At 29.0% G+C, this 12,647-nt stretch overlaps 1 protein-coding gene across 1 annotated transcript in view; it reads right to left on the bottom strand.

Moving 5' to 3' along the window:
* LOC111623582 (flap endonuclease 1-like) overlaps positions 1–12,647 on the bottom strand; it is a 55,953-nt gene that overhangs the window by 19,024 nt on the left and 24,282 nt on the right. Inside the window, exons 6-9 of the mRNA XM_023366209.1 lie at positions 10,375–10,511; positions 4,541–4,607; positions 4,307–4,438; positions 3,249–3,335 (exon numbers count right to left, since the gene is read on the bottom strand). Coding sequence (XP_023221977.1) covers positions 3,249–3,335; positions 4,307–4,438; positions 4,541–4,607; positions 10,375–10,511 — 423 coding nt within the window. The remainder of the gene's footprint in view (positions 1–3,248; positions 3,336–4,306; positions 4,439–4,540; positions 4,608–10,374; positions 10,512–12,647) is intronic.

The following is a 12,647-nucleotide window of genomic DNA, read 5'->3' as shown; positions in this document are numbered from 1 at the left end:
ATAGGGAACAAGAAATGGGCACCTCAAACAGTTATATTGCAGGAATCAATTTTGTGTCTGTGAACAAAAATCAATATCAATTGACAAAATACCAGACTTTAAGATACTACTCCAGTCTGTTGCTACAACCCAAAATGTTGATACAGGTTAGGGTTCAAAAATGCTCGTGTAAAAAACAGTGTGACAACAAAAGATGTGCTTGTCTAAAAAATAATGTTCTCTGCAATTCCAAATGCCACTCCAGCACTCCTTGTTCTGATAAATAGAAATTATCATAGTTTTACAGCATTTATTACTCTTATTTAATTCCATAATTAATACTGGTTAGTTAATTCATAGAATATTTAGCTATTTCATAGAATAACTAGTTAAACTATGTAATTTTCAATTCATTCCATACTTTACCTAAATCAGGCAGGTATTATATGAAATAACTAGGTATTTTATAGAATAACGGCATTTGATACTTTAACGGTAACATACATGTGAATTACGTATTGTTTATTTAATATTGAAAACTCAAATATTATTAACTTTAATAACTTTTTTTTAAAACAATTTATTAAATTGCAGCTATATACAATAGTTTCTATAATGAGAATTTCTGCTTTTTGTTTTTTTAAAACCAGAAAAGGAAAAAAGTGTATGATACTTTACTCAAATAATATAACATAATTATTTTAATAATAAATGTACAAGGAAATTGTAAAATAATAGCAAATAAAATTTTAATTAAAATTATATTTCTAAACCGAAATTGTTGTTACGGATATAAGCGAATCAATACAGTATTTAAAATACATATCAATATTTTGATATAAATTTAATTATCAGATTAATAAATTCACATAAAACAATTCTAATTTGAAAATTTCGTATAAAGAGATGTATATTTTTGTGTAATGATCAGCAAATTTTTAAATATCAATATAATAATATCAAATATGTAAATCATTTATAATTTGATACGCACGGTTAATGTAAATACGATATTAAATGGAGTGATGTCAAATTGTTTTATTTAATTAATTGCTTTAGTGTACATTTGCAAAGATTAGTTTTACGGGAGTTCATCAGTATATTTTTCTGTTTAATACTTAAAATCAGATTTCACTTTGAAACGATATTTGTTAAATTTTAATAAAAATCAGATATAATTTATTAAATTTTCTGTTGTATTCTGTTAATTACATATTCAATATTTGTTTCAAGGTGTTTTGCTATTGCACATGTACTGTACTTTAATTATGTAAAATAAAAATTAATAAAAATTTCACCAAATTTTATACAAATGTTAATTATTTTTATAAAAGTAAAATAAACATTTATTACTATGGAATTGGATATATATATATATGCATATACTATGTTAAGAATAAAAATAGGGAGCCTAACTCTTCATTTCAACATTAAAACATAACTGATTAACTTAGTACCCTTAGCTAGATGATACAAAATAATCAGTTTCTATTACAATGTACAGTCGACCCCCCTATAACACTGTTGATTATTCCGTTTTATATGAATTCCATGTTGTACGAGTCACTTAGATCTTACAAATACGTGAGCCGTTCACAGCCCGGCACACGTATTTGTAAGATCTAAGTGACTCGTACAACGTGGAATTCATATAAAACGGAATTATCAACAGCGTTATATCGGTTAACAAACATATGTTTGTTAACCGATCACCCACTGTACATATTAAAAAGAATTTCTGGCCAAATCCAGACATAAAATGTGAAATATTAATTACAATCTAAATGCTTGAGTCCAAACACTGTTGAAGACTTAACAATATCACATTTTTCAAAGATTATTACTAATAATTTAAATACAGTAAAAAGTTATTCATTTAATAAAGAAATGAGCCAAAAATCTCCAAACTCCTATTTCAATAGTTTTTTGCATTGGTGATGTTAACATGGGCTATGAATTTCTAGTCATCACCTTCCTTACATTTTTGAGAACATAAAGACAACAATACTCCTAAGCATTTAAATTAGCTCTGCAAAGGATAAGTTCCAAACCATGCTAGACATGGTTTGGAATTTACCCTTTATACAGACATGAAAGGGACCAACAACACATTTTTTGCTGATGAAGCATGGTTTTATTTAAGTGGATATGTGAATCACAGAATTCCTGATATTGTGCCACTTCCAATCTATACTTCCTACACAAATTTCCTTTACATTCCCAAAAATAAGCGTATGATGTGCAGTCTGTTGGATAGTGGGGCCAATCTTTTTTGAAACAACACTGAACAGTACTAAGAAATCATTCAGCAGTTCATTTCATTGCTTGAGAAGGATGAACACAATGTCTGATTCTAGCAAAACAGCACAACATACCTCATGGCAACAACCATGATAAAACTTTTATGATTTCTTTCAAGATTGCATAATTTTGAAGTGTCTCCCAGATCTGATTGTCATCATCAAATTTCTTCCTTTGGAGTTATCTAAAAGAATATGCTACAGGGATAATCTGAGCAACCTGCAGTTCTTAAAAAGGAACACTGTGCTACCATCAATAATAATTCTCTAGTCATGCTGAGTAAGATGTGTGGCTACAAATGTGTGTCACTGCATGCATTCGTGCTTGCAGGAGCATGGTGAACACTTCAAACATCTGTGATTGTGTTTTCAAAGCCCAAGGAACTGGGAAACATAGCTATAACATGTAAACATTTTTATTTGCATTAAAAAACCCAATAGAGTTTTTTGAAATCAGAGTTTTTGGACTTTTGGCTCATCCTGTAAAAATAATACATTTATAAACAACTATTGATATTAATAAAATTAAAAATGTATATTATTTAAAATGGGTTGGCAACCTGTGGCATGTGGGATGATTTTCAGTGGCACTCTGATTGAATATAAATGTAATAAAAATTATATTTTAATTATTAATTACATATTTAAATGGAAACCATAATTTAATGTAGGCCGAGGTACATTAAAAATGAATCTCTTGCTTGTATATTTATATTATAGTGCATGTATTTACACTCCAGGTCACCATTTACCTTCTGTTGTGCATGCACCTCACAAGTAACATAGTTCAATTAATTTTAAAACTATATATTTTTGAAGTCTATTATAACTGGACAATTTTGATAATATATACATATAAAATAAAATTGATAGAATCATGTCTGCACCAGAATAACACTATAACTTAGGTTCAGCACAATACCCCTAAAAGGTTGCTGACCCAATTTAAAACATTATTTCAAATTATACCTCAATTTCTTTTGGATCAGTAACTTCTGGATTAAGAAATAATTCTCTAGCTTCTTTATACATCCAATTTTCTGGAATTTGATATTTCTGCAAAATGAATTGATACATAGTATAATTTCTATATTACATAAATGATACTATCACTGAAAATATTTTTAATTTCAAAATATCTATAAATTTATTACGTGTCTTATGGGTGAAATGATGGTACAGCAAAATTTGAATGACTTAGGTGGGAAAACATTTCATGCTGGAACATCTTAACTGAGTTTTACTGTTGTACTATAAAGGTTAAAATTTCTGTTTATACCACCATCTGAATGATAGTGTAAGTTTTTAAGTACAATGAGAAGTAGTTCTTGTTGAAAACCAAGAAATATTAAAAGTAAATATAGTTGTGGAAATTATTAAAAACACTTGAAAGTGATAAGGATGAACATTAACAGCGGGTAGGCTACAGGGCAAACAAAGAAGGGAACAGTTGGTGTAACAAACATCAAAGTTATGCTATTGTCATAACTTTGATGTTTATTTTGTATAAAATTTATTTTAGTTCTTACAATCATCATTGTAAATTTTTGTATGCCAAGCTGGGCATAGCTTGTAGTGCCAGACATGGAAGTTGCCAAATTAAATCACCGGACACAATCATGGTTGTAAAATTGGCAACTACCTGTATTTTCTTGATTTTTTTTTTAATATTTCCACTCAATTTGTTATTATAAATTAATACCATTAAATTTTTATTAAACTAAAAAAAATTCCAAAAATTCAAGCATTTCATTTCAAACTACATTTATCTTATACCAACAATACACATGTAGACTCTTTGTTATAAAAACTTGTATAAAAATGCAACATTCAATCACTATTTCAACCACAATCAATCTTTTTTCTCTTTTTTTTTATTAAAAAAAAGTTGTGGTTGGAATAAAAGTTGTTGATTATATAACTATCATTGAATTATAAAAAACAAAATTTATTTTGAAGTTACAGATAATTTATTATATCAATTTATAAACTTTTAAAGAAATTAAAATATTAAATTAAACTTTTACCTTTTTATCAAGTTTTTCTATAATATCATCAATACTTCTATATTGACGAATAAGTTCAATTGCTTTTTTTGGCCCAATTCCTTTAATACTTTCACAATAATCACAACCAAGAAGAATACAAAGATCTATAAACTTAAAATCATAAAGGAATACAATCAGAAAAAAATAGGACAATAAAACATTTTCATTCTGAGTATTAAAAGAAACTTATAACTATACTTTGAATACTCTTACCTCCTTTTGATTAACTTCTAATTCCTCTATTACTTTATCTAAATGATATTCTCTGATGGGCATTTTTCTAAAAGAAATTCATAGATAAAAATAAATAATAATATAGGTGAAAAATTTTTAAAACAGGAAGCAGAGTTCAGAGTTATAAACATGTTTAAAAATATATTATATCTAATGATAGCAATAATATATAGTCAAACTTCAGTTTATGAACTTAATTCATTCCTAAAAGTTGTTTGTAAACCAATCTGTTCTCAAATTGAAACACTTTTTCCCATAAGAAACAATGTAAAATGGATTAATCTGTGACTGGAGGATCGAAACCTCTTTAGTGCCTTGTCAGGACTGACACTAACATGTCCCAATTGACATGGAAGCCAAGATGGCGTGTTGATTCCATCATGTGAGCGGCCGCATGCATGGGCGATCGGATTTGGGATGGAGACCGCATGTTAGAGAGCAGGAAGTGACTCATGCAGAGACTAGGTTAACAAAATAACCATTTATTTGTAAAGGAGAATTTATACATTTTATCGTTAATGAGTTATAATGAATTGAACTAAAAATATGTCTAGTAGCTATTTTCCCGGTTCTCAAGAGAGAGAGAGTTTACAGTGATTTGCGAGTTGATAAATACCTGAAGTAGGGGATGTCCATGAGGTGATGATAGATTTGTTGTGATTTTTGTCAAGACTAGCAGTCTGTTATTGTTCTAGAAGGGTTGCGGAAAGTTCCGGATTGGGAAAGTCTGGGTCAAGATAGTTGGGGAAGGTCCTCACTGGTGCTGTTGTCGAGGGTGAAATCAGATCAAGGAAAATTTGGCACAGGCATAGAGAATTTGTTGGAGACTTACAAATACCAAGTTCCAAGAGGAACAGGTGACGACTTACTAAATTTGCATTTCCTTGCTATATCCAACTGATGAAATCGAGACAATAGGTCGGAAGGTTATGAGAAAGCATCACTTTTGCTACTGAGAACTTAACAAACAATTAACTCCCAGGTGTGAAAGTTGACAGTTATCTGACAAAATTTTATTGTCCAAATGTTATGTTATGATTTAGTTATGTAAATAAATTATGTAGTGCTGAGTCTCACAAATCTGTTCCCAACCCCCAAAACAAAACCTTTAATAATAAATTTTTGTTATTTAATTTGAGTTAAGCACTTTTAAATATGAATTACTGGATGTCATTTATATTACACAAATGTCAATTAATATGGTTTTTATTAATTAATTTGATTTAAATTGAACTATGACACATACTGAAAACCGGTAGTAGTATCTTACCCACATGCGCATTGAAACCTAATTTGAATAACAATGTCATTGATGGTTCATGTTGTGATGTCTAATGACATAAGATGATCTTGGCACCACTAACTTCTGAATCGGTAGTCCTGTCATTGATTGGTTGGTCCATCAACTTTCTATAACATAGGAAGTATAGAAAGTTGAGCATTGGTGGCCAGCTCTACCAAGTAGCTTGTTCGAAAACAAAGTTATTGTATGGCAACTGGAGCAAATAGGGCATTCAAAATTTTGTTCTTAAACAGAGGTGTTTGTAACCCGAGGTCTGACTGTATAATAAAATATTTTTCATTTTTTAGACAAAGTAAAATTTTAGCTAACTTTATCAGACTTGTGATAAAAATGTATAGTTTAAGCTTTGTAAATAATTATAGCATAACATGTTTGGATTCTGAAATAATAATGAAAATTTTCATGCAATAGAATCCATAGTCTTCCTGTAATAATTTAAATAAAATTTTGAAAACAAATAAAATAAAAAAACTAATAAACTTCAAGGATTCAATGATTTATTGTGATAAAAAGTTGTCCAAGAAAATGTAAGTATCATCAATCAGATAAAAAAAAATTCAAACAATAAAATATTCAACAAAGAACAAATCACTAATTCAAACACAAAATATTTTTTGAAAACATTCTAGATGAATTTAAAAACTTAGCAATTTTCTGTTTAAACTAGTTATTTGATCTCATTGAATACACTGTTCTCTGAATTTTTTGGATTTGTCTAGCTAAACATTTTATCACAATAAAATAGTAACCTTGAATATTTTAGTAATTTTATGGTTTTTAACTTTGCTTATGACATAATGGACTTATTTGTTACAAGAGAAATCTACTGGAAATTTCCAATAGGTTTCATTTAAAAACTGTTAATTCCAAGTAGCTTTAACTATAAAACTATAGATTGCAGTTATAACTAATTTGTAGAAATTTACAATAATCTATTATATTCAATTTATGAGCTCTATGACTGCTTTTTTCTTTTCTGCTAGACTTACTACACCATCATTCAGAAACAGGACAAGCTTTAGAAAATCACATTTTATTTCCTAGAGTATGCATTTTGGACTTCAAGGAAATAAAATGAGATTTTCTAAAGCTTGTCCTGTTTCTGAATGATGGTGTAATAAGTCTAGCAAAAAAGAAAAGCCATCATAGAGCTCATAAATTGAATACAGACTAGACAAGAAGCACATTACAGAAATCTATTACATCTTCATTCAAAGTCAAATTTTACATAATACAATAATCTAAAACTTGGTGTCTATTTTTTTCTTTTTATATTATAATTATGATATCTGGCAGGAAACTATATTAACAAAACATTCCATTAAATTCAATATGAAATATTTTCTGTGAAAAGAAATGTAACAATTACTGAATACAAATAGATCTGAAAAACTTATTTTTCACTATCTTCTGTAAATAGAACAAAAAATGACTTTTGAAATTTATTTAAAATTGTGTTTAAATTATTGGTCTTGCAAATTTATGTAAAGATATATACAGAAAATTACAAAATAAACGCAATTCCAACTTTTGTGTAGAAAGTTCAGTTTTTAGGAAAATAAAAAAAATTCCGGATTCTATCTAATAAATGAAAATTTCACCAGGAATTATTATGAATATCCTTTGCTATAACAATATAATATATAATTCCATTGAATGATCAAATGAAATGCCATCTTTGAGAAATAGAATGAGGAATTTGATGACACTGCAAGTTGATGTTGATAGCATTGGTTGATGCATATCACATCACCAACCCCAAAGTGTAGTGTCAGCTTGTTGTTATTATGTAAATTAAAATATTGCAATAACTGGAAAACCTTTCACTATAAAATATAAATTTTTACAGTAGAAAGTTGCACAAAGAAAAGTTATCAAAATTAAGATGAGTGTTTATGCAAAAATATCCCCAAATCATCTTGTGTTTACAACAGTTTATGAATAATAAATGGTGAATAACTTTTAATAAATGGTCATCCACATGATCTATGTGTAACAAAAAAAAGTTGTCATAAACAATTATCTATGGAAAGACTTCAAGACTTTTAGATGCACTCAAGCAAATCCCACAAAATTTTTTGTCATTTATCTCAAGAGACTTGCTTATCTAAGTTTCAGAGTTTTCATATGAAAAAGCAATAACAATATTTAAAAATATGAAAGAAAGATTGTGAGCACAGTTGGATTTAGATATCCATGGTAAGCAAAACATATTTAAAAAATTTTTTTATAATAATTTAATTTCAAATTTTAATTTTTTTGTGTGTGTATATTATGCCTCCTGTATATGATATTTGTTTTTCAACATATTATAAAACATTTTGACCATTAATGAACAACAATTTTCAACAAAGGTTATATGCAAATTTAACCAATATAGGGCAAACAATCCCAACGAATTTGGTATAAAATTCTGAGTTGCTGTTGATACTGAAACTAAATGTGTTGAATGCCTTTCCATATTTTATGAAAAACAATATGAGACAAAAAGACCAAGCTTATCAGAAAACATTGTTCTAAGACTTCTAGAACCATTTACAAAAAAAGGAAGAAATGTTACTACTGACAATTTCTTCCTTAGTGTAAAATTGGCCAAAGATTACTAAATATAAATACAGTCAACCCTCCCTATAATGTGGTAGATACATTCCACTTTATAAGAATTTCGCGTTGTAGGAATCCTTAAATACATGAACCAATCACAGCCCGGCATGTGTGCAGTTTACGGACTATGGCTGTTTAAAAGGTTTTCTTCCATAAAATTAATCAATTCTAGACTAATTTGACTCAACATTTCCAAAACATGTATAATTTTTTGGGAATAATCCATATAAACTATGCTATAAACAAAAAATTGTAGGATTATTTACCGAGTGTGCACCGTTCAACAACACCATTGCTTAAGCTTGTTTTCGTCGCAGAGCAATGCACCAAACAGGGGGTACGTTTTCTGATAAGTTATTTTTTTGTGAAAAATTCGTTGAACTTTGGAGACATCATTAATAGAAATAATTTTTATGACCATTGAATAAGAAATGTTTTTTTCACAAGAAATGTATAAAATTACAATACTGTATTAGACTTACAGTACCTAATTTATATACTGTACAGACGATAGTAAACTCAACTTACCCGCCTAAACTCTTCGTAGTGTATAAGTAGTTTGGCTGCTTGTCCACTATTGGTCCAGATTCAACCAATCCTGTAGCGACACGAATCAGCAATGATGTTTTACCGCATTTTACAAGTTTCTTTTAGTGTCTTTATACGAATACAGTTGCAATTTTTTTGCCGCGATATACAAATCTGCATTATAGGGGGGTCTACTGTACAAATATTGTGCAAACAGTAAACAAATCAAGAAGAGAAGTTCTAAATATTATCAAAAATAACAAAAAAGATCTACATGAAATTGCATTGTTGAAGACAGAAGAAAGTAAGTTCACACTTAGTTTATCAAGCAAAACTAATTAAAAATCTTTTTCTGCTCAGTACTTTACACGCATCAGTTGCAGTAGATTCAAATACAAACAAAAAAGCCAGAAACAGTCTTTTACAAATAATGAAACCAAGTATGGTGCTGATGTGACTGATCAGATGGCTAGAAAGTACACTGTAAAAGCATCATCACAAAGATGGCCAGTTCATACTTTTTACAATATTTTAGAGACCTCACTACTGCAAATATATCGTACAAACTGAAAAGAAAATTAAAAGGAAAAATGTCATACTACAATTAGCTGAAGGAATGACAGAAAAAACAAAATAGTAGTAGTACAAGAAGGAACATCGGCTCAAAGTGAAAATAAACAATAATAATACTAACAACAGAAGAAAAATTTTTCAAGCAAAAACATATGGGAATAAAATTTATGATATCTGTAATAAATGCAAAATTTATGTTTGTAATTTGTAATAAAAAATAAAAATGTTTGACATTTAATATGTAGGTTTAATTCAACAATCCATTGGCAAATGAAACATAACAAAAAAGAAAAAAATAAGTTAGTTGCACCAGTCAATTTGACTGGTGTGATATTCTAGGTAGATCATTTTGCTGGCCATTCTACTGTTAATTTGCATGATATGTTCAACAAAAGCAAGATAATCTAATGACAACAAATTTCCTTTTCTGAATATATTGTTCTTTTATAATGTTACAATGTTTTTTATTAACATTAAAAAATTATCTCAGCTTGAAAATTTTAAAATTTGACTCTTAACTTTGGAACAAGCAAGTCAATTTGACTCTCAAATTTTATAGCCAAAAGCAGTCTTTACATCATATAAACCATATATCTATCTGAAGAGAGGAAAAAAACAATTTGTCTCCACTGAAAGCAAACACTCATTTTTTTTAGTAACACAAAATTTTTTTTGTTTGGGTTTTAGTATATGATTTATAAAGCTGAGATTACAATTACTTGTTTATTGATTCAAATCAGTCATTCAGATAATTTAATTAAACATTTTTATTATAATTCTTAATTTTAATTTATAATTTACTTACCTTGCTTCACTGAAAGTCATATGTCTAAGAAGTACATTTGATCCAAAAGTTAACCCATCCATATCTTCTGTTGCTGTTGCATATACTTTTGAAGAGTGCACCATAGCTGCACATTGAGCTTCTGCTTCACAAGGAGCCTTCATTAAAAAAAATAAATTCATAATAAAAAGATTTGTTTCATTTTATCATATTAAAAAAAAATACAGATAGGAATTGTGAGATCCAGCCTGGGGTACAGAGTAGTTTGTTACTCCTGTATCACTTAATAGGCAATCTATTCCGTGAATAGTCTCGGTCGTCTACAAGAACGGCTTTCCTATTTAATAGGAAATCGAGTGGTGGAGGGTCTTACAGTTAATATTTTAAGCGGAAGTTGGTGATGGTGAATTCACTTTTTTCCTTATGTCAGGGTCCCGACACCAGTTTATCTACTTTGAGTAACGCGGATAAACACGCGTGAAATTTATGCCGTCAATCTGATTCAGGAAATAGTCCAGAGACATCTCTTAACAAATATAGAGAATTTAATAAACAAAATACACAATACTAATACAAAACAAGAAATAATCAAATAATCTAAAACAGTCAATTAAAGAACGAATAATCAAATCAATTGCAACAGGAGGAAATCTATTCTTAGTCTATACTGAGTCGAGAGAGAAATGTATTCTCAAACTATACATTTACGAGAGAGAGAGCTCACAATTTAGTCTTAAACATACGACCTGTTTACTTGGCAGTGTTGTCTTCTTATTCGGGAAAGTACTTCATTGATAACTTAAAAGTAACTTGTTAGGGGATGACGAGGCGTTGGTCTTAGAGAACAATTGAATGGAGTCTGGTCACTCTCGGATCTGACGACGAACTTCTAAGGGCGGTGTGGAGCCAATATGGGAGACGTCTCTCCTCTATGAGATTTTCTGACGAACTCCCCGAATTCGGTTAAATTTCGCCAATATCTTCCCATTTACGACCAATCATTGTATTCGGATTTTCCCATATGGACGGATGGGAAGGGGTAGAAATGAGGGGTAAACATTTCCCATCGAAGCGAGATTTTTAGCAGATAAGGGAAAAACAGAGGATGCTCATACTTCCGTCAAAGGAAGTGACTCTCCTAGCTGTTTTCCCACACTAGAAAAATGCTATTTTTCCATCAAAATGAAAGAATATTTTTCGGGAAAGATTTTACTTTCCTTTTAAATTATTATTTTAGACCCGGTGGCTATTCAGATCTCACAGAATGTTTTAACCAAAAAATTGCTATTATAACTAATTAATATTTATTAAATTATATTTAGAATATCTTATCTGAATAGCTTATCACAACACAACTTTCTCGTTGCCGAGATAGTTTTATTGAAAACTAACGTTTTCGGCCTACTCTATAGGCCATCCTCAGGCTTAACGAGATAATTGGAATATTGGCAATCCATTAAATAAAATAAATATGTTCAAATTCAAAAAATTGACGATGGAAAAATAAGAAAATAACTGAAAAAATAATATATACAAATACACAATAAAAAAAAACTAACATAAATTCACTAATAATACTTTAAATAAATGTTGAAATAAATTGTTAAGGTATAATTGATGAAATATGTAACTATATACTGTACTAAGGTAAGATTATGAGTTCATGGCAAACTTTTTGACTATAAATTTCCATGCCGTTGATAGGCCTTCTGCATCCCTTGCATTTATGCATACCTCTTCGAGTTTGCTCTTGTAAATTTCAATTTTTTCATCGCTCCTTGCTAACGTTGGAGAGCTCGTAATCTTACCTTAGTACAGTATATAGTTACATATTTCATCAATTATACCTTAACAATTTATTTCAACATTTATTTAAAGTATTATTAGTGAATTTATGTTTGTTTTTTTTTTATTGTGTATTTGTATATATTATTTTTTCAGTTATTTTCTTATTTTTCCATTGTCAATTTTTTGAATTTGAACATATGTATTTTATTTAATGGATTGCCAATATTCCAATTATCTCGTTAAGCCTGAGGATGGCCTATAGGGTAGGCTGAAAACGTTAGTTTTCAATAAAACTATCTCGGCAACAAGAAAGGTATGTTGTGATAAGCTAATTACTTGCTGAGCATGTTCTGTTTAATCTTATCTGAAACTTTAAAAAATTCTATTCATATATTCAAAACTTATAAAACTGTGTATAATTTTAGAAGAAAAATTTGATAAGTAATTTTTAAAATAGTAATCTTATTTTCCATGCTTCATTCATTTTCTTATTTGATTAGATTAAA

Source organism: Centruroides sculpturatus, unplaced genomic scaffold (genome assembly GCF_000671375.1).
Source record: "Centruroides sculpturatus isolate CEXI.00-Female unplaced genomic scaffold, Cexi_2.0 scaffold16, whole genome shotgun sequence".
NCBI classification, from domain to species: Eukaryota; Metazoa; Arthropoda; class Arachnida; order Scorpiones; family Buthidae; genus Centruroides; species Centruroides sculpturatus.
Note: the sequence above shows the minus strand (reverse complement) of the source record. Positions and strands in the feature narration are given on the sequence as shown.